This window comes from Antechinus flavipes, chromosome 4 (assembly GCF_016432865.1).
Source record: "Antechinus flavipes isolate AdamAnt ecotype Samford, QLD, Australia chromosome 4, AdamAnt_v2, whole genome shotgun sequence".
In the NCBI taxonomy this organism is placed as follows: domain Eukaryota; kingdom Metazoa; phylum Chordata; class Mammalia; order Dasyuromorphia; family Dasyuridae; genus Antechinus; species Antechinus flavipes.
The window spans coordinates 348,016,660-348,040,037 of NC_067401.1; the positions used below are offsets into that span (position 1 = coordinate 348,016,660).

The following is a 23,378-nucleotide window of genomic DNA, read 5'->3' on the forward strand; positions in this document are numbered from 1 at the left end:
CATGAACAAATTAAAAAAAAACTAGTATTTAAAGATACCATTGAGGATATTAGTTTGAGAAGAATTGTGCCCTTCATTTAATGTTTGCATAACCCACAAAAAACATTAATTTCATCCACAAATTATGATGATGGATAAAAATGCCATCCAGATCAAGACATCCCAACTTTGTGTCCCAAAATAAATATATTTCAGGAATATGATTTATGCTGTCCCTGATCACCTATCCTATATTGGTATGATTACTGAAGAAGCCCATATCACAATAATCACAAGCCCACAAGTTTAGGTAGAGAGCACCCTTTATCTTATTTCATTCTATATCACAAGATCTTGGTGAAAGAGGAAAAGTTAAAGAATATATATTCTTCATTATGTGTACCCATAATCTTTTGATAAGTTTTGAGATTCTGCACACTTTCAGAGGGAAAATGAGGCTAAGATGCCTCAACAGTATGCCATTCCTAAAACTAAAAAACTAGGATTTGCCCTCATTGACCCACTAAAAAAATCTGTTACCATCTCCAGTGATATGCCAAAGGCCTCCCTAATTATGTCATACAAGTTCAAGGTAAGAACATTTATTTTAAAGTCACCCAAATTAATGAAGATAAACTTAGAAAATTTAAAACCTTTTAAACTAAACTTATGTGGAATTCAGAGTAAAAACAAATTTATATTCATAAATAAAACATTGAATATGGTTTGTAATGGAGAAAAAAAATCTGACCCAAGATGTGTGTATGTTACCTCCAGGAGATGTAGCAAGGAGATTTTTACTTGAACAGAGTTTCTTCTCCTAAAAAGAAAATCTTTAACCATTGACTAATTATTCTAAGTAGGATCTCTATGCTTCTGTAATGGAAATAATTATTTATTCTGCCTGCAGGTTGGAGATTATGGTCCAATGTGGGTTTATCCCACATCCACCTTTGACTGTGTTGTAGCAGATCCCAGAAAAGGCTCCAAGATGTATGGTCTGAAGAGTTACATTGAGTATCAGTTGACAGCCACTGTAAGTGCCTCAGGATGCCTGTGTGCAGATTCATCATTTCAACTCTCTTTGTATATGTGGTAATGCTCTTTATTTTCTCTTTGCTTATTTTACAGAACACTAATCGATCTGTCAACCACAGGTATAAGCACTTTGACTGGCTCTATGAGCGTCTTCTGGTTAAGTTTGGGTCAGCCATTCCAATCCCTTCCCTCCCAGACAAGCAAGTTACAGGTGAGTGGGTTGCAGACCTGAGCCCAGAGATTGTAGAATGGCTCAGGGATCCTCAAACTTTTTAAATCGGGGGCCAGTTCACTGTCCCTCAGACTGCTGGAGGCCAGACTATAGTAAAAACAAAAACTTTTGTTTTGTGGGTCTTTAAATAAACTTCATAGCCTTGGGTGAGGGGAATCATTGTCCTCAGCTGCCGCATCTGGCCTGCAGGCCATAGTTTGAGGACCCCTGGCTTAAACAAAGAAGGATTGATCCTGCTGTATAACCATCCCTGGATGCTTTGAAAAAGGTAGCAGGTGAATCACAAGAATACCCTTAGCGGCTAGCTGGTGCCATCATGCATAATAAAGCTGGGGGCCCAGAGTCAGGAATCCTGCCTCAGATGCTTACTGGCTGGGGTCTCCAGACAAGTCACCTGACTTCCGTTTGACTCTGGACTTAATTGTAAAATGGGGATAATAATGTCATCTCCCTCCCAGGGTTATTGTGAGGATAAAATGAAATAATATTTGTAAAATACTTAGCACACTGACTGACATATAGTAAATATCATATAAATCTTAGCTGTTATCATTGTTCTTATTGGTGTTATTACTATTATCATCATTGTCATTATTGTTATTCCAAATAGAGATATCATTTGAATTTTCCCTACTATTGTGACATAGTAGTACAACATAATTATAGTAGCCTTCAATCTGGAATCTGTGATTTGGAAGAAATTATTAATGGGAAATTTATTGTCATCATTACTGTTTTTATTTTAAAGCTTCCTGGAAGCTCTGAGATTCTCTTCTGATCTTTCTCAAGCTCTTTAAAGGAGTTTTAGTGAAGCAAAAATATATACATATCTTAAAAGATGCAGAGGCCAGCAGGCTTAATGTTAATGTGTATATGAAGTTGTTTTTACAGTTGTATAGCTTTTATTATGTGATCCTATTGGTATCTCCCTTTAAAAAGGAAGGAGATAATAAAAACAGTTCACATTTACCACGGGATTTAAGGTTAACAGAGCACTTTTCTCTAATCACCTGGTAAGGTAGATAGGTAGGTAGAGCGATAATTCATTCCATTTTAGGGATAAGGAAATTAAGGTCTAGAGAAGTCAGGTGACCCATCTGTGCTTACAAAGTACTAACTGACAGTCTAGATTTAAATCTATATGCCGTGGCACTAAGTTTACTGGTCTGTGCACAACATGTGAGATCCTCTCAACAAAAGAGAAGAGGAAGTGGGGGAGTTCAGTAACTCAGAAAGGTATTCTTTAAATTTTTATAATTATGTATCTTTAATTTTATACTTTCTTAAAATGGCTTTATGGTATTTTTTCACATAACATAACTATTGTCTCTGTGTGTGTGTAAAAAACATTGTAACACATAATCATTATAATAGTGATTCTTCAATATCCCTTTCATCAACAAGTTGCAAAAACCCATGAAAAGTATTTTAACTACTCTTATATAAAAACATTTTTTCAACTAGTCAAGAATTCCCTTGAGTAGAAAATAATGGCTCTCTCTAAAATGGTAATAGTTGTGCCCCACTTTGAAGAACATTTTTTAGCTTTTCAGTCTAATTTTTTAATTGAAATTTTTATTCTTTATCCCCCACACAAATAAAGCCCACCTTAACTTTTTTTAAAAACCATTTTATATATTTAAGTTAATTTCATTTTAATACATAGATTTGTTTGAATTCCTTTGTTCTGGAGAATTCTATCACACACACACATACACACACAAGTAAAAGGATTTACTGAGCTAACTTTATCTATAGGGTGGAGTTTTTTTTAATGTAATTCTGAGTTTATCAGGAATCATTTATTTAAAATAGAACAGTTATTTCATGCCCAGTGAATGATGTTTTTAATGCAGGGTGAGCTCCTTCATCCCAGCCCTCCTAATGCTGTGACTCAGTTGTGACTCAGTTTTTAAGACAGGCAGCCAGCCAGCCAGCAGCCAGCAGTGTGCCACTTGAAAGCAAGAGTCCCTTTCTCTAAAGAAAGATGGGCATTGATTCACTGACCGGGATACATGCCGAGGAAACTGAAAAGTCCGGAAGTGACTTTCTCTTCCCTCTCCTCCCGTGTTAGCCTCCTGCCCAGAATCCCCATAGCATTATTATATGAAAATGCTGTTATCATTTAAACACTTGAACACACAGTTGGTGGCAACAAAGATGATGAAGTAGCATTTCTGTACATTTCAGAATGAATCTACGAAGAACTCAACTGATACTGATTGGAATTAATTTTTTGCTTGTTTTGAGATTGAGTTCTTTTACGAGATATTGTGAATGAAGCATTTTTGTTCCTTGGTTGTGCCAAGTGTTCATTTGTTTTCTGAGATGATTAAATGAGATTCTTTGAAAATAGGAGAAATAGAAGTTACCTGTTGCTGAATGTAGAGTCTTACTTTAAAATGCTACAGAACAAAAAGTTATGTCATAGTTGAGACATACTCTTCCAGGAAAATGAGTTGTGAGTAGGGCAATTTTTTGTTACAAAATGGATATTAATCTTCTGCTAATGATTAGATAAACGGATTATTTCTTTGCTGCTTTCCATCCTAATGACTCCATGTTGAACTCCTAAGTTATTTAAAACCTTAAAGAAAGTGATATTGCTTCCTTAAATCTCTCTACAAGGAAAATACTCTTGCTGTTATTTAAGCAGTTTTGTTTTGCTTTTGTGAGGTTTACACTGACCCGGCACTATTTTTTGGACCCCCTCCACAAGGAGATGAAGGATGTCATGAAATATTTTGTACAGGCTACTAAGAGAAGGTACATAGACATTGTTGCATTTAAGTGTGTAACTCATAATCTGGTGGCATGACTCTCAGAGCATTTAACATTTAAAAGGAGCCCTCTTGACGTCAAAGAATCTTAAGGTGCCATTTAAAAAAAAAATGCTTTGAGTTATATTTTCAAAGCATAATTCAAAGCTGCCATTTTGTTTTTGTTTCTTTAGAAACAAGAATGTTGGTTAATAAGATAAAAGTATTTTATGTCATTTGGGGGAATTTTTTTTTTTAATTTCAAAATGTCCAAGAAATTCATAACAGTTCTTCCTTATGCTTGATAGCAAGAGGAAAAAAATTCTTTAAGACACAGACCGAAGGATTTGGACTAAAAATGAACATTGCTTATTTTTTTCCCTCCAATTGATATTAATCATTGAGTCACAAAGAATTTTAATAGGTAAAAGGTGACTTGAATAAATAATGGCTAAAGTTTATAAATGGTCTTTTACAAAGCATTTTACACTAATTATCTCATTTGAGCTTTATAACAATGTTACTACAAATTATGTTATGGAAGTGTTACTACAAGTGTTATGGAAGATGTTTTAAAACATTTTGCCATTGAGGAAACAACTCAAGAGGAAGTCAAGTTGTAAAGAATACATGAAATGCCAATATCTCAGATAAGAAAATATCATAGAACTGTCCAAAATCATTGGGTCATTTACTAGCAAAGCCCCCAGCATATGTTGTAATCTAGAGATGAAGTTGCTATTAAACAGTTAAGTTCCTGCCATATAATAAATATTCAATTGTGTAAAATGCAGTGGCAGACATATTTCCCTTCTATGTGGATTTCTGTCTAATGTTGAAACGATTAAAAAAAATTATTTCTTGATTTTTCACACAGTATTTCCTTTTGATACTACAAAAAATTTCATCATCCCTTTGGTCTTTTGGTAAGAAGTCATCTGTTTTAAGCACTCTGTTTTGGCATCTTCATTCACAAATTCTAAGGAAGTATTTCCCAGTAGTGCATTTGTTCCATAATTAGGTATCTTTAGTTTTCAAAGAAATTTCTAAAAGGAAAAAGGAGAAAAATGGTGCATTTCTGCATTGGTTCTTGGATTATTTGCACAATTCTTCTGTTTACAGAAAATGAAATCATGCAGCATTTTTTTCTACAAATTTCGAATTTGTTTTCTATTTCTGTAACCTTGTATTTATTTTTACTTCTTTTAGAGTGTGTGTTTGTGTATGAAGTCATTTCTTGCTTGCCGTAAAAGTAAATATATCCAGAAACTGGTAGAATGTTTATGGCAAGCAAGGTGTTCCATTAGATTCGATTATAGTTGAGTCTGAGATAGCCGAGTGCTTTGAAAGTCCTTTAAGAAAGTAGCACTCTGACTGTGATTATTGATTCTGTCAGTTACAAGTTGGCATGTGTGTTCCTGAATGCATTAGTGTTAGCAAACGCTTTCCATTTTAAAAAACTACAGAAAAGGGCCTTTCCCATTTTTTTTCCCTAGGAGGGACTTTAAATCCTAGTAGTTCACATGTGAGGGGGTTGGTTTTTTTCTTATAGTTTTTGCTTTTTATTAACCAGCTATATAAATGAAGTTCCTAATAACTGACAGTACCTAGGGGCAAAAGTGCATGATTAATCCCAATGTGACTCTTGCAGGTCGTTTTGAAGAAGAGTTTATAAAGATGCGAATGGAAAGACTTCAGGCATGGATGACTAGAATGTGCCGTCATCCTGTCATCTCTGAAAGCGAAGTTTTCCAGCAGTTCTTGAATTTCCGGGATGAAAAGGTAGGAAATGACTTCTTTACAGCTTTTCAGATACTGAATGGCCAAATTCAACAGCATCCAAAAAGCCACAATTTTAATATTTGTTTTTATTCAGTGCAACCTGGGAACTTGACTCCTGATCATCTTTTTAAACAAAAGAGAAAATCCACATGAACCTGTAGCAGGAGGGAGGAATTAGTTGTCATAAAGTGGAAATGAAAGATTAGTATCTTCCTTGAGGTTTTAAAAAATAGGCTAGGTTCTTAATAGTTTTGGATAATTTAAATTTTTAAGTCAAGTAAGTGGACTTGATAACATCTTACAGTGACTTCCAACCTTCTAGTTTTATGATAAAGTTAACACAGCAAAGAAAATAGATTTATAGACCTACTAATAACATTTTGGTACTATACTTTCTGATGCACAACTTGACTTTTGTGGTAAACAGAAAATGTGTGTTGATCTGTATGTCCCCCAGTGGGCAACCATCTTTATATTAGTGGTCACTTACCCTTCATTAAGAGCAAGAGATCAGTTGCTCATAATACAGTTGCTCAAATACTGTCAGTTTTGGAAATGTTTTTCCTCTAAGGAAAGGTTTAAAGCATTCTTGGAGTGAAATTTAAGAGATTGATGTTTCTGGTTCTTGGAAAGTGGCTGGAGTTGTTTAAAAAGAAAAAAGTATTTCCTTTTTCATGCCTTTTGATCTAGTAATCCCACTTATGATTGTTTAATCTCAAGCAGGTCAAAAACAAAAAGCATTTTTCTCTTCTTTCTACTCTTCTGTAGACAGCTAGCAAGATCATATCTACATATATGTTATAGGAATTATATATAATAACGTGTGTGTGTGTGCACGTACGTGCGCGTCAGATCTATATAATTATCAACCGGGACTGGTAACTGTAATTACTCAGAGTTTAACTTTATAGTAATAGATTTTAAATTTGATCCTGTTACAAATAAAATGTACTTTTTACACTTCTTTTGGTAGTAAAGAACTGGAAGTAAAATGATTGCCTACTGACTGATGAATAGCTAAAGTGGTGTATGATGGAATGAACAAATAAAAATCTGTTTTTAAGTATTGCATTTTCAATCATCATTCTAAAAAAAATTAGAGAATACAAATAGAAAAGCAATATAATCTTTGCTTTCAAGAATTTCATTTTCTATAAGGGAAACTCGAAGGATTCACCTACAAGATAGATAGTAGTGCTTAATGATGGTCATCCTTACAGTAGATGGTAAGACCATCCATTCCATTCAGGAACGAAATATTATTTTGCAATAATAAATGACAAAAATGAGAAATTCAGAGAAATGTGAAATTCATATAAACTGAGCATAATCAGAATAATAGTCCTGTTACTATGCATTTTACTTTACAATAGTATAAAATTAAAAACCACTAAAAAAAAAAAAAAAAGCTGTACACTTGAATAATTATGATAGCAATATGAGTCCCAGAGAACTTAGGAAAAACTGAATTTGTATAGGTTTTCAGGAGTAGGCAGTTTTACCAGTTGTTTTGGCTCAACTCTTTTCCAGGAAGGAGAGGTAGGGTCCAAGGTTGGGAGTTGTGCACAGTGGGATTGATGAATATAAACAAAAAGGCATCATTAAGTCTTTCAAAGAACAAAAGGGTGAGTTTTATCACAAGCAACAAAAAATGGATGAAATATATACATATATCCTATAAAATATTTCGTTACCTTGTCCTTTTTAGAATTTAATTGCAGAAATTACAGTAGCAGAAAGCCTCCTTGATTCTGTTTTGGCCTCAGTATTCCAACTGACTTCCTAAGATAGTATTTCTTATTAGGTGAATACTTGATTACAATACATAATTATGAAGCCAAATTAAATACACCATCTTTTCTCATCATTTGTGTGTGTGTGCGCATGCTGTGAGGGAATGAGAAGACAATGGGGTCCTTCACACTCGTGTGTGTGTGTTTACATATTATGAGTGTTGTCTGCAAGATTGCTATTGAACATCTTAATGGTGTACTTACAGCAGTGGGATGATATGTGGCTTGTAAACCTTGATCTCAGGGTTTTACAGCTGTACTGTGTAGAATCATATATTTAGAAGTGGAACGGGCCTTAAGGAGGGGGGCAGCCTGGCTACATGGAGGGGGTGCTGGGCTTGGGAACAGGACCTGAGTTCAGGGGTGCTCTGCCACTGCCTGAGGGGCCCACAGGTTAGAACTTGGCAGCTGTCCCAGTGAGAGAGCTCTGACCTATCCCAGCCTGGGCACAGTGCACAGTGGGGCAGAAGCCCAAGTGCCCTCCAAGGCTGCCCCATGCAGCACTCCTCTCGGCAGCCTCCGGAAGGCGCGTGTCCCATCTCAGCCCAAACCCCAGGGAGAGCAAGCTCAGGATCCTAGTTCGGCTTTGGGCGCCTCTGAGATTCATGGGGGATTTCTTGTTCACTCTTAGAGCCTCTCCAGCCTATCTCCACTCAATCATCTTCTAATTTAGTAAGATGGCAGTTGCTAAGCTGGGCAGCAAGGTGGCCCAGTGGTCAGCTTCCTGAGATCAAATCTGGCCCCAGTTATTGGCCAGCTGTGAGACCCATAGCACATCACTCGGGTCTGTCTGCCTCAGTTTCCTTATCTGTAAAAGGAGCCACAAAAGGAAATGATGAACTGGTCTAGTATCTCTGCCCATAAAACCCCGAGAGGGGTAACAAAGACTTGGGAATGACTGAACAAAAGCCACAGCTGCTCTGCTCTAGAACGAAAAACCGCCCTGTAGCAGAGCCCTGGGTGCTCCCCAACCAACTTAGCATTGGCTCGTTCATCTCTGGCCTTTAGGGGATTGCTCTGGCGATGCAGAGATCCAGGTACGCTGCGTCTCTGTGCCAGTCTGTGAACTCGATGGGCACCAGAAGCAGTTCTGAGCCCAAGGATCGTCAGTGCTGCTAGCTCAGTGTCAATACAGCCCTCCAAAATTTGCATGATACTTCTCAAACATGGTCTCGTTTTGCTCTCCCCACCGCTCTGGCTGTCAGAGCTCTCCATTTCACAGATGAGGAAACTGAGGCAGACAGCAGTCAAGTGACTTGCGCAGGATCAATAGCTAATAAGTGTCTGAGGTTGGAAGTAACCTAAGGTCTTCCCCGACTCCAGCCCAGGGCTCTGTTCACTGCACCACCCAGCTGCCTCATCCAAAAATGACCTACTCTTTGTTCAATCATTTTTCAGTAGTTTCAGATTCTTTGTGATCCTGTAACCTAATTGCCTGAGATAAAATGCATATCCAAAGTGCCTTAAAGAGAAATCTAGAAAACATTTTAAGAGTCTGATGAAAGGAAAGAGATCACTTTAGGCAAGGGAGGTGGAGGAGGGCTTTGTGGAAGAGATGGTGTTTGAATTCAGCCTAGGAGTGTATTGGTTGTATTTAGGTATTCAGCAAGCAAAAATGTCATGGGAGAGCATTTTAGGGATGGAGTGTGACAGATGCAGAAGTACAGAGGAAGGAAAGTATTTGTTGATTCTAAACAGGTACAATTTACTTTCCTGAATGGGTTTCAATGAAGACCTGCATAAGGCCACAGATTTAGAAACTGGAAGGGAATCTTAAGAGGTCATCAGATCAGTTTCTTTATTTTATAGGTGAAACTATTGGGATCCCTACAACTATAGCCTAGGAATATTAATATAACTTGTTCAACATCCTAAGTGTCTTTGGTAGTATTCGAACCTGATTCTTCCCAGTTCCCAATTCTAGCACCCTACACTGTGCCATACTGCTTATAAACCATCTATTTATTAATATTCTCCAGATTGTCTTAGGTCAGAGCATAGTTTAATTTGAAGGATTGTTAACAATGTGCAAATAGAAAGGCTGCAGATTGTCTTAGGTCAGAGCATAGTTTAATTTGAAGGATTGTTAACAATGTGCAAATAGAGAGGCTGTTACTTTTAAGTTCAGAGGCTAAAAATCCAGAATGAACAAATCTCCACCCCTCTTCTATTCTTTCTGCTGGTGGCTGGCTGACTTCCCTGAGAACAAAAGCAGCAAAAGTCTTTGTGCTCACTTCTTTACATTATAATGTTCTTGTTTCTAGGAATGGAAAACAGGAAAGAGGAAGGCTGAAAAAGATGAGCTGGTGGGTGTTATGATATTTTCAACCATGGAGCCAGAAGCCCCAGACCTGGACTTGATAGAAATGTAAGTTATGCTAGTTTGGTTTCCTTGTCTGCTTTTCATCTCCCATGGGATGGAAATCTACATCCAAGTTGATAATGACCTGAATTCAAACTAGTTGAATAGCCTTAGTGAAATGGGGTAGCAATTGAACTTAATCTTGGCTGACATTTGTATAGCTCTTTAAGAATTGCATTTCCACATGTATTATCCCATTTGATGCATTTGATCCAATGGTTGTTTGTTTGTTTGTTTGTTTGTTTTAACATATAAGGAAACTGAGATCCATATGTCTTAAGAGTGAGTGGCAAGATCTGACATTTAAATCCAAGTCTCCAGTCTCCAAATGAAGTGTTCTCTCTCCCCTATACCACATGCCTCCTGAGGAGGTATACTGGAGCCAGCTTAGAATATAAGCTCAGTTATTAAATTTTTAGCACAAACATTTATGTCTTTAAAAATGGACAAATGTGTCAAATCAGGGCTTGATTTATCCTTTTGTTGATTCTCTAGACTAGAGGGCAACAAACTGTGGTCAGTGGGCTGGTGAACTAAGAATGTAAATGAAATTTTTTGTAAATTCATAAACCTGTCCTGTAAATAAAATTTTATTGTCTTTAAAAATATAACTGTTCTTAGCTTACAAGTACAAAAACAGATCTGCCTCTGGTCTAGACTTTACAATGATGGAGCATTTAAGTTTTGGAGAAAATGTGAATAATGCAAATTAAACTTGAAAATACATAGTTACTTTTTTTTAAGAGCCAAGTATTAAACATTTACCAGCACACCACTGCCTCTAGCCTCCCTTCCAGCTCTTGAGTTTACAGAAGCAGTGTAAGAATCTGATTATATGTAAAAAGGGGAGATTAGACTAAATGGAGAAAAAAAAATAATAATAAAAAAAAATATGTACACAGGACCGCTAGGTGGCGCAGTAGATAGACCACCTGGCCTGGAGTCAGAAGAACCTGAATTCAAATTGGACTTCAGGCTGAGGAGCTCTATCTTCCAGGGCAAGTCACTTAACCCTGATTGACTTAAAAACAATCTATCTATGTAAACAGTTTGAAAACCTTGAGGCTCTTTGTACAAATTGGTTATCCTGAGAGGGAGTGGTGGTAATATTCTGATTTTTCCTTCTGACTCTAAAATCTTAGGATCCCTGTGAACTAAACTTCATATGAACTGATCATGGTAGATCTAACAAGGAAAAGTCAAGCTGGCTTTGCTCCCACCCCGATTGGTCACCAAAGCTTATAGGTCCCGCTTGGCTTCATCTTCTGCAGGGATTGGCACAGTGTTTAACAGCATTTTCAGAAAAGGATTATGGAAATGGTCAAAGTAGCTGGAACCCACAGAGCAAAAATCTGTTTGCATATTTGCTTTGAAAAAAGCAGCCCTTAAGTTCTTTTCCCCTCCGTGTTTTGTATAGGAAATGATACTAATAGCTAGTGATTTAATATTGTGTATTCAGGTTTGCAGAGTGCTTTACAAATACTCTCATTTGATCACTACAACTCTAGAAAGTAGGTGCTGTTATCCCCATTTTGCAGATTTGGGGAAATTGAGGCAAACCAATGTTAAATGATTTCCCCAGGATCATGGAGATAGTAAGTGCCTGCAACTGGATTTGAACTCAGATCTTCCTGACTAGAGGCCCAGCACTATCTCTGTACTTTATAGAAACTGTGATTGGGCCTTCAGAAACAATTCTTTTGTTTGTTTAAAAAAAAAAAAAAAAGCAAAGAAATCTTAGAACCTTAAGTCTCAAGCTCTCAGTGATCTATTCAGAACTGCTACCTTCTGACAATAACCTAAACTAGCCACCAGATATGACTCATTTACAATTATGACAGATTTAATAGAATATTAATGAACTTAAAGAATCATTAAACCATTTTACTTCTGAGTAGCTTTGATGATCAGATTTACAGGTTTTGGTGGAAAGCACAAGATTAAAAATTTTAAAACAGGACTGTTATGATTTGACTAAGTGAGCTAAATGTGCAGGCTTTTTTGGGAATTTAACTTTAATATCTTTATGCCATTAAAGTAGTTATTGTGTGGGCCTTTGTGAAACTAAGTCTTGTATTCTAGTTTTAAATAGAGGCATATTTTGTTTGTATTTTATGCCATATACAAGTTTGAGTGGCAAACCACGCTTTAATAAGTTGTTGGGGTTTTTAGTGAGCCTTAAATTTACATGGTACTTTTTGGAAGCAACCCAGATTTTACAGAAGTAGCATGGGGAGAAGTCTCCATTCTTCTCATTTTTAGATAGGGAATACAAAGCACAAAGGTGACTGAGGTGGAGTTTGATGGGTGAATGTATCAAAGCCCAAATGTACATCACCCTCTAAAAACCATTGTATATGCATGCCTAAATTCATAAATATTGGGGCATCAATTTCCTGCTCAATCATGCTGAAGACTGGTGTGCTTATAATCTTGACTGCTAAGATCCTATCCAGTCCAATTTGGAGGGGACATCTGGGCTTGCTCTGTGAGGAGACAGAGATAACATCATTTCCCGTCCTTTTTGGGGATTGATTACTCCTCCCAGTGTCTGCTCTTTCCCTGCTCCACTGCATTTCCATAGAGAATAGAAAATAAAAACTCAAGTTTTTCCACTTCTGATGCTGATTCTAGATTACAGTATCACTTAACTTCTTTTATATATATGTGTGTGTGTGTGTGTATGTATATATATGTGTGTATATATATATACACATATATAACTTTTTTTTGACAAAACATATGCATGGGTAATTTTTCAACATTGACCCTTGCAAAAACTTTTATTCCAACTTTTCCCCTCCTTCCCTTCACCCCTTCTCCTAGATGGCTGGCAGTCCCATACATGTTAAATATGTGAAAGTATATGTTAAATCCGATATATGTATACATATTTATACAGTTATCTTGCTGCACAAGAAGGTAAAAATAACCTGGGAAGAAAAACAAAAATGCAAATAAAAATAACAGAAAGAGTGCAAATGCTATTTTGTGGTTCACACTCATTTCCCAGTATTCTTTCGCTGGGCATAGCTGGTTTTCGTTAATGATCAATTGGAACTGATTTATCATTTACTTCATAAAACTGCTTAGGTTCTTCTCTTGACCACTTTAATAAACAAGCATTTTTCTGACTGCAACATTTCTGTAGTACAATTCAGTAAATAGTTTATATGCCCATCAGCAGCTGCATCTTCAAACAGTAGACAGTAAATAATAGATAAACTAATAGTAAGGATAGACATGTTAGTAGTCTACTATATACATAGTATTAATGTATTACTAGAATGGATAATTAAAGAATTTTAATAAATGCTTTGAATAAATCACTGATGTATGTGTTTCGCAGCTTGGTTGGTGCTTAAACTGAATAATTGAGAGGGGACTCCAGGCTTGGAGAAGGGGGGAGGGGGGACTAGATCCTGAGTGAAAAATGTCCGTTCTCCACAAGGGAGAGGCCCACAGACCCCCAACCGAATGTTAGCAGCAATTTTCCATTAGTGTGTCTACCAGACAGGTGTCAGTCTTTGTTTAAATACAGCCCTACTCCACCAAGGAGGCTTCTCTTCTAATCAGTCCCGGCGTGGTTGTCTTTGCTTCACAGAGAACAGAAATGCGAGGCTGTTGGTAAGTTCACCAAAGCCATGGATGATGGTGTGAAGGAGCTGCTGACGGTGGGACAAGAGCATTGGAAGCGGTGTACAGGACGTAGGTCTCACTGCGGGCATTTATTGACCCTTGTTTTTTGTGGTGCTTGTGGATTTTTAATTTTTGCGACATTAACAAATTCAAGCCATTAGGAGAAAAATGGGAAAGTCAACTTGAATAGGTCAAGTTTGAAATAGTAGCTCATTGGAGTCACAAAGACCGAGTTCAAATCCTGCCTCAGACACAAGTGAGTCATTTAACTCTGTCTGCTTCTCTATAACACCTACCTCCGAGGGTGGTTGTGAGGTTAAGATGAGATCATATTTACAAATTAAGTGAGAGGTCTCTAAAAGTGTTTAGCACCCTGCTAGGCATATAGTAGCTGCTACACAAATACTAATTCCCTTCCTGTTCTCTTCCCCAAAGTGCTTTGCCGACCTTGAGTGCTAAGTAAATGCTAGTTATTGTGTGGTTGTTAGCCTGACAACCCAGAGCCTTCTGCAGCAGCATACAGTTAGATTGGAATCAGTAATGCTAAAACAGTGTTATTTCTTCTTGAGTGTGAATTAGGAATGGTGGTACTCCTTTTGAGTCCAAGTGAGATGAAGTGTGTGAAGCACTTTGTAAAAGTAAAAGAGTTTATGGGGCAGCTAGGTGGAACAGTGAATAGAGCAGCAGCCATAGAGTTAAGAGGACCCTAGTTCAAATCCACCTTGAGACACTCACCAGCTGTGTAATTCTGGGCCAGTCACTTAACCCCAATTGCCCCACCCCCAAAAAAGGCAATTTATATGTTGGGCATCTCTTGTTATTCTTCTTCAACACATTAGACAGACCACATGCTCCTTAAGTGAAGAGACTGGGGTGGGTTTTTTTTTTTTTGGAGGCAGGGAGGGGGTTGGACTTTCTTTGTATTCCCAGAGTTTAGCACATTGCCTGGAAGAGAGTAAGTACTTAAAAAATGCTTGTTCACTTTGATTCTTTATATATATAACGGTTCCATAGGATTTGCTGCAAAGGCCCAGAATGAATTAAAAATAACTTCACTCTAACTTTGGCTGGTAGAGTCGATCTAGATTTCTTATGCCCTTTTGGAGAATAGTTATTGTGTTGTGTGCTTTTTTTCTTTTAATTAACTCATAAAAGAGCGAAAATGTTATGAAAACTATTTGCCAAATATCCTGACAAGCAAATCAGCATGGTTATGATGCAGTGATAGCTGGTACTCAGAGCCTAAGCCTTAAACATTTTAAAGTTCTGAGGCATCTTTCTACCATGACCATGCACACTCTTCCAAAATTTGATTAATGAGATACCCCATTCTCCATCCCTTCTTTGGGAAACTTTTAGTTTTTATATTTCTATCAGTGGGAATCAATCTGCTTTACCACATGGAGAGAGAGAGAGAGAGAGAGAGAGAGAGAGAGAGAGAGAGAGAGTGTGTGTGTGTGTGTGTGTGTGTGTGTGTGTGTGAATCATATGGTTTTAGACAGATAAGAAAAGATAGACAATGTACTTTCCTCTCTCCCCCATTCTCCAAGATGCATGGACTTGGTTCTATTCCTGCAATTTCTAGAAAGAGCCTGAAAAGGTAATAATACTTTACTAATAATAATAGCTAACACTTACATAGCTCCTCCTATGGCACTTTGCATATAAAGTAGAAAAGTATAAACACAATTCTAGAAGATAGAAAATATCCCTTTTCATAGGCTCAGGCAGGGGAAGGGCAGTGAGAAAATAGACAGCTCTGATAATAATAACCGTGTGGTATAATTACTATCTCAGTCCTACATTTAAATGACAGTCACTCCATAAAAAATGTCAAGTTATCACAGTGCTGGGACCAGTAGCAGCCAGATCAGACCATTAGCCACCTTAGAGGAAAGTTGACCTTTCTCCCCATTATCTGAGCTGACCTATTGACATGGGCCTCCTAAGGCTCAAAGGTAAAACTGGAAATGCAGTTTCCAGTGCAACAATATGGCTAACATAGGCATCATTTTATAGCCTTCCATCAATACACAAAGGCATTCTTAACCAGAAGAACATATTGATAATTTCTTGTTACTTTGGTACTTGACACAAGACCAAACTGGATCATTTTTGTCTCATTTTATTAAAAGAGAAATAAGAAGATTGTTTGGGAATTTGGATTTTTTCAAAAACTAAGATGAAACAGGGAAGTATATTTTTTAAAAATAAAAAGGTAGACAGTATGTATGGAATGTTACAGATTAATTAACAGATTAAAGATTAACCTTGTGTGTGTTGTTTTTCTCCACTAGATTGTAAGTTCCTTGAAGGCAGGGAATTGTCTTTTTCATTTTTTTATGCACTCTAAGCACAGTACCTGGTACATATTAAGCACTTATTGAATGTTTTCTGACTGGCTTATAAATAAACCTGTTGTAAAAACAGTCACACGATTGAGATTTTATTTTAAAATTTAAAAGAGGTAACATATTACCTTTGTAATGTACTTACTGCTTTTTTAAGGCACTTTGACATAGACACATTTTATCAAGAAAAAAAAATCACTTGGGATTTGCTGACAGACAGTTACCTCTGCCTGAGGGACATCTGTCAGAAATAATGACAACTTTACTTCTGTCCCATGGCAAAGAGAACTGATTATGTATTCTGAATACAGAAATTGTCTGAAAAGTCATGTCAGCAAGTATTCAAGCAAAAAAACCCTCCAAAATCCATGCCTTTGACCATAATAAATAAGTCTCATAAACATATATATATATATATATATATATATATATTTAAAAAATTATTACAGTACACCTACAGTTTCCTGAATTATAAAAGCATATCCTGGTTGAAATAGTACAAGTATTCCCCATTTTACAGATGAGGAAATTGAGTCTCAGAGAGATTAGTTGACTTGGCTAGGATTACACAATTAATGGGAAGTAGTAAGTATCTTGCTATTCTACTGGATTCAGTTCTCAGCCCTGTCATTTACTCACCCCTGAAATGAATCCAAAACAAAAGTCACCCACCAACGTCTACTGGCAGCAGCACCTAGGTAGCAGGCATTCTGAGAATTTTCTTTGTGGTGAAACAGCTCATGGGGGCTGACACACAAATGAAGTGGAAAGAAATGCTGGAGACACTAGCACCTTCTTCCTTGCCCTTGTCCATGTTATTTTGTATATACATTTATTCTTTGCTCCTCCTCTCTATCACATTTCCCCCTTCCCCGCTCCCCCCCCCCCCTCCCCCCCCCCGGCCTGTTCAGAATTCTGTGTTCTTTTGGAGAATCTTAGTACATGTTGAGACTATTAAAGCTTAAAGCTATATCTTGTATTCAAATGGGCCGACACTGATTGTTTAGGGAGTGACATCAAAGGTCCAGTCAAACTATGGAATCCTGATTTGTCTTTCAGATACTTCCCTTTCTCATCCACCTCCAAAAAGCATGGTATGTGAATAATTACGACATTGGCAAATGGTGTGTGTGTGTGTGTGTGTGTGTGTGTGTGTGTGTGTGTTTTAGACACCATCCATTTGCCAAATCTGATGTGTGTATAGAATGTATATGTATACAAGTATGGCATCCTAATAAGCTTGTATTTAAGATGAAATATTCACCAAAGAAATAAACAATACCCACACTGAAGCCATGCCGTGCTTGTGACACTCACAGCAAATATCATGCTCAGTTCCAGATGGTAGAACCAAAGTCCTAAAAAGAAACTGCCATGTATAGTGTCAGATTTATTTAGTTGCATTCCAGAATACCTGATTGCTGTAGTCTACACACTTAGTCTAATTCTTTTAGCTGATAGTTTCCCAAGGTATTTAACAATATTAGAGATGATCTATAAGACAGAGCCAGAAAACCCCGAGTTCAAATCAGATCCTTGCTAGCTAGACAATTCATTTGTTGTCTGTCTCCCTCAGTTTTCTAACTTATAAAATGGAAAGAATAAAAGCAAACACTTCCCAGCTTGTTTATAAAGGTAAAATTATAATAAAACACTCTGCTAGCTTTTGTTGTTCTTATTCATTCATGTCTGACTCTTCATGATCCAGAATACATGCAGTCAGTATTGTCCATGAAGTTTTGTTTTTGTTTTTTTTGCTGAGGCAATTGAGGTTAAGTGACTTGCCCAGGGTTACACAGCTAGGACATGATAATATGTCTGAGGCCAGATTTGAACTCAGGTCCTCCTCACTTCAGGGCTGGTGCTCTATCCACTGTGCTGTCTACTCTCTCCCCCCCCCCCCCCCCCCCCCCATCCCATGCAATTGTTTTGACAAAGATAGTGGAGTGGTTTGCCATTTCCTTCCCCAGGGGATTAAGGCAAACAGGGTTAAGTGACTTAATCAAGGTCACACAGTTTAGATTTGAACTCTAGTCCTCCTGCCTCCAGATCTAGCACTCACTCTTTTTAGAGAGCCTCCTTAGTGGTCTCCAAATACTGGCTAATTATTATTAAGTATTAACATAAATTTTCAAATGTGAGCAATGTTTTTTCCTTTCTTAAGGCAAGAGAGCAATTGTGAAAATATGCAGATATATGGGGAGGAAAACAACATTTAGAAATTGTTTTTATCAAGTTCTTTCAAACCTAACAAATTTGAAAGTTTCACATTTTCAAGTCTAAAGAATCATAGATTAGGAGTTTGAGAGCAGGAAGACGCCTTGGAGATCAGAGGATCCAACTTCCTCACTTTGCAGACAAAAAGTCAAGTCCCCAAAGGTCACAGAATCATGGATTTGATGCAGTCAGGGAGGCCTCCCTTATTTATCAGAAATGGAGGCCCTGGAGATGGTGATTGGATCAGGTTACCTGGCCCTTAAGTGTCGGAGGCAGGATTGATAATCCACCAGGCCACCCGCTGTGTGAAGCAACCCACAGACTTCTCTAGAGGAGGTAACCCACAGCCGGGGAGGGCAAAACCTCTTCGGGCCCAGATGAGGAAAAATATTTAAAACGCTTTGCAAACCCTAAAGAGCTGTGTGAGCTCTGGCATCTGTTCTTGTTCCTTGTCTTAGTGCACCATGATGCATGAGCCTTCCTGGCAACTCATTGCCATGTATGGTGATATTAAAATAAAGCAGCAAAATAAAGGGGAAACAAAGAGGTGGGCGACGTATTGACTGCCATGATCATAATTGGAAGAACATTTTATCCTCAGAATAGCTCTTGTTTCTTTTCCTTTCTCAGCATTGCCCAAGGAATACCAGAAGATAGGAAAAGCCTTGCAGTGTTTAGCAACTGTCTTCAGTTCTAGCGGCTACCAAGGTACGTCTTTCATTTCCTTGCATGCAGACTGAGATGTGTGTGGTATCATGGAACCTGAGCTGGAGGGAAGCTCAGGCCATTATCTGATCCCGTGTTCTCCAAAGCAGAAGCCCAAGGAGCCTGTGATCAGCCAGTCAAGGAAAGAGGTCTTGGCAGCTCCTGACGGGCTTTATCTATGTTATCACTGCCTCTCCTCTGCCCTCCCCATCTGCCGTGTGTCCCACCCGTCTGGGCAAGCTCCCAGGCTTGGAGACCCACGGCTTGGGACATTTGTGTGGGGGCTATTAGGCAGTTTTTCATACCACCCCATAAGTTCAGATCATGTGGTAACTGTGATAGACACACCTCAGGTCAAAGAACAGGCTCTGGGAAAGTGATCTTGATGAAAAGCCCTGCCAGTCAAAACCCCCACTGCCCTATCTCCAGCAGTCTTCAATTGCTTGTCCAAAGCCATAGAGAACTCTGCCCCCGGGATCTGGGAAGAAAACAGGCCTCTTATCCTTGAGCATCCTTAAGATAGTCATAGGAATCCTTGAAAATACCAACATTTTCATTGAGTTGTATAAAAAGTAGAGACTTTGGCAAGCTAGATGATTAAAGACTGAAGGGAGAGAAAAGTTTGAATGGGAAAATAATTTGTCTTCTTCCAGCTAGTTGGCTTTCTTTTAGTTGTTCCTAGATGCATCTCTTCTGTGTTTTCTTGAATTATATCCACAGAAAACACAGCACAGGGGAACACAGTTGAAAGGGAGGAGGCTTGAGTCTGGTAGTTCTGAATTGTGGGCAAGGGGACCAAGTCTCAAAAGAACAAAGTCCTTGATACTGAATATATATTATTCTTGAGTCCGTTTATTTGCTGAGCTCTTTTTTTAAAAACTATATTATCTGATAGTCACTTAAAGAAAAATGTCCCAAATATTAGATATATATTGCCTTAAGTCCCCTTTTCTCTCACTTGTTATTTTGTCCATCTTGTTCCATTTGTGAAAGTTTCAATTAAATATATACTGGTGATGGGGATGATGAAAGAAGAGCAAGAAATGGAGCTTTTAGAAAATGAATCTCTGTATGGAGGAGTTGCAGAAAAAATATGGACAGGAAACTATTTGTTAGGTACAATCTGCTCATCTGACTTTAATTGGCAGTTAGCACCTTCCTTCCTTGGCCTAACACAGATAGGAGCAAAGAGGATCCTCCAGCAGAAATCTAATCATATGTGTCTGCCCTGTCTTCAAGTGATTGGCCCACTTGTGGTTCTGCAGCTCAGCACTTCTTGCCTTTGATGCAGACTGAATGCATGGATGCCTATTCTGCTTACTTCTTCATCTGTTCCTCCTAAAATCTCTGGCTCCCACTTCCCCTGGGAAGCCCTAGTTCTTAGGATTCTCTGCCTTCTCAGGTGACCTTAAACTTAACAGTACAAAAGTCAAATCCAATGTAAGTTTTGAGGGTGTGGACTGTCACATTTTTGTCTTTTGTTTATTTGAATTTGGCAGGCTATTACAAGACGTCCTTCCTTATCACTAATCTTTAGTTACCTCTATTTACCTTTACTAACTGCTAAGGTTTCTGTCCTTACTATTTGGTTGAGGAAAATGAGGTTTAATTTATTTAACAGATAATTTGTAATTAACAGTGATTTGTGTTTGCTTTTTAACAGATAGCAAACACAAATCACAAAGAAAAGAATAATATAGGATGAGAGTTTTTAAACTTGGGTCCTAGTCCTTTAAAAAAATTTTTTTTTGGATAATTTTTCACCATCATTGGGTTTTCTTTTTGGTTTCCACCATATCATTATGCATTTAAAATCATTATTTTGAGAAAGGAGACTTGTAATCTTCACCAGACTGTAAAAGTAGTCTGTGACAAAAAGGTTACAAATCCCTTCTATGGACTAGCTTTAAAAAAAAAGGGAGTAATTAGATGATTTTAAGAAATGAATTGCAAACCTGATATTGTAACAGTGGAAACTTCAGCTATCTGGACATCTGTACGCTAGTGCTAATGTTCTTCTGTCAAAAACAGAGAAACTAAAAAATTCAGGATTTGACTTAAAGGCAATTTAATCCTTTAATGTGTGGAAGAAGGAGAGACAAAAGGAACTCCAAACCTGAAGAACTGTTTACTAAAGTAAAAATGAGTGACAGAAACCTATTATAGAAGAAGAATAATCCTATGTGCACCCTAAATTTAGATAGAACACAGTGAAATCATTTAATAAAAGGTGAGAGGTCAAAGAGCTTAGTACTTAGCAAGAAGGCTAAGTACTAAGTACTATCCTTTCCTCCCCCCCCCCAAAACAAAAAAAGAAAGAAAAGAAAAAAGCTTTCAATAAAGAACTTCTGAAGATGCATCCAAAAGTGAATACAATCAGGAGAAAAGAAGAGTTGCTTAAAGAGATTCATATAACCTCATAAGGAACTTATTTTTAAAAGTCATCTACAGAACGTAGAAGTAGTAAAAATAACTAAGAAGAGATACAAAACAGTAACATTTGAAGCTTCAAATGAGTTTAATTTAGGGCTGCAGAAGGGGACATAGGGGTATTTTGAATGCAAGAAAAGAAAGAAAGCATAAGAATGTTGCTTTGGGGATTTTTACTTGTTTCTAGAATTCTAGAACACATTTCTTAAAATATGATCTGTAGGCTTTTAGAAAGAGAAGTAGGGATTACGAAAAGCCAGAATTACTTTTTCAAGAATAGGTTATGATAGACTGATGTCTTGTCTGATTTTTTTCTGACAGTGTAACCAGACTAGCATTTAGATTAGACTAGATTTAGAGAAATCCTATAGACATTGTATACATAAATTTTAGGAAAGCATTTAACAAAGATTCTCATGACATACTCTCATGTCACATAGAGGGATGTGAGCAAAAGGGACAATTAAGTGACTTTGGAATCCAAAAAGTTCTTTGATAGCAGTGTTCATCTTGGAAGGATAGTTCTAGTGTAGCTCTCTGGAGATCTGTTCTCGGCTCTGGAATGTTATCAATAATTTAGTTAAAGATTGGGGGTGGGGGGGAGATAAGGGAAGGAAGAAGAGGGAGTTAGAGAAAGAATCAGATTTAGAATTGGAAGGAACCTTGGAGATGACTGACCATGGTCACACAGCTACTAACTTTAAAAAAAAAAAAAAAAGGCAGCATATGGATGCCGATTTTCCTAATAGCGTTGCCAAATTATTCTTTTTGTAGGTATCTCAAACTCAATTATCCCAAAGAAAACTTATCTTCTTTCTGAAACCTGCCCCTCCCCCAGATTTCCCTCTCTCTTTTGCTAGTATTTCCATCTTAGTTACCCAAGAACACAAACAAGAGTTCCCTTCTTGACCTTCACTTTCATCAGTCTGTGTCTAGCTTCTCAGATCTGTCCCTGTCATTAAACAAATCCAATAAGGTAGAATTTGATGAAGATAAATGTGAGGTTTCTACATTTGAGTTCAAAAAAATCACCTTCACAAACTAGAAACAAATGGAAGTTGCAAAGAAGATGACTCAGGTTTAGTGTGAGCAAAATCTTATCAACAGGAGCTCCAAAATGAATTTCGGGGGACTGGCCAAGAAAGTAGTAGGTGAAGATTTGCATAAGGTTGATGGAAATGAGTGAATGAATAAAGCATTTATTGAGTGCTTACTCTTTGCTGCACCTTTGGGGGGGATGAGGGGAAAGCTTAAATAAAAATACAAAACAATCCATCCCTGATCTCAAAAAACTCATATTCCAATAAGGGGAGATGACACATATAGGAGAGTTTAGTTGCTAAATCAGATGGCAGTATCCACAGAACAAGTAGGGAAGTTAGTGTGATTCAGTGTTCCAACTTCTTATTGAGAAGATTGTAGTTACTGACTCCCCTCTTCATCCAAGGGATATGAGTTGTTTAGTTTTGAAGGACAGGGTGGGACAGATAGTACCGAATCTGAGCCCAGGGTGGGTTGAAGATGGCACTGTAGGGGACTTAATTGTCAGTGTTCCAATGAGGAGAGGGTGTCCATTGCCTGGTGAAATCCAGACAGTGGAATTGGTCAGGTAGAAAGGTCATGTAGAGAAGGGAAAGAGGCTCAAATAGGGATAAAATTTGCATTTGGTATGAGGAAGAGTAGACAAGTAGAAAGTCTAGCTAATGGATGGGGACTAGAGAGAAAAATTGACTGCTAATACTGTTAACGTGGTCACCAGCAAATGCTGTCTTCATAGCAAACTTCAAAGTTGCTGTCATTTCAATATTTTCCCAACTTCTTATGAGAGATACTGTTCCATTGCTTATTGCCTCAATATTAACTCTTATCTACGTTATTAATTACCAATCAGTTGTTGTTAAATATTTTAGTATATGCATGGCACTATTCTGTGTCATAAAGATACCTCAAAATTAATTATGAAGTGTCTTGTCTTGTATATGTACATTATCTAATTTAGGTCATTCAGTCAATAAGTATTTTTTAATAAGCTACTCAGGTTCCCATTTTAGTAGGCTTTTCCTTTTCCAGCCAAGATGAAAATCACCAACA

General features: G+C 37.5%; 1 protein-coding gene across 2 annotated transcripts in view; it reads left to right on the forward strand.

The window, feature by feature from the left end:
* SNX9 (sorting nexin 9) overlaps positions 1-23,378 on the forward strand; it is a 117,445-nt gene that overhangs the window by 82,192 nt on the left and 11,875 nt on the right. For both annotated transcript variants that reach the window (XM_051998003.1, XM_051998004.1), the window contains 6 exons: positions 890-1,015; positions 1,111-1,228; positions 5,660-5,790; positions 9,848-9,951; positions 13,550-13,653; positions 18,783-18,860. In XM_051998003.1, the coding sequence (XP_051853963.1) occupies positions 890-1,015; positions 1,111-1,228; positions 5,660-5,790; positions 9,848-9,951; positions 13,550-13,653; positions 18,783-18,860 (661 nt within the window). The remainder of the gene's footprint in view (positions 1-889; positions 1,016-1,110; positions 1,229-5,659; positions 5,791-9,847; positions 9,952-13,549; positions 13,654-18,782; positions 18,861-23,378) is intronic.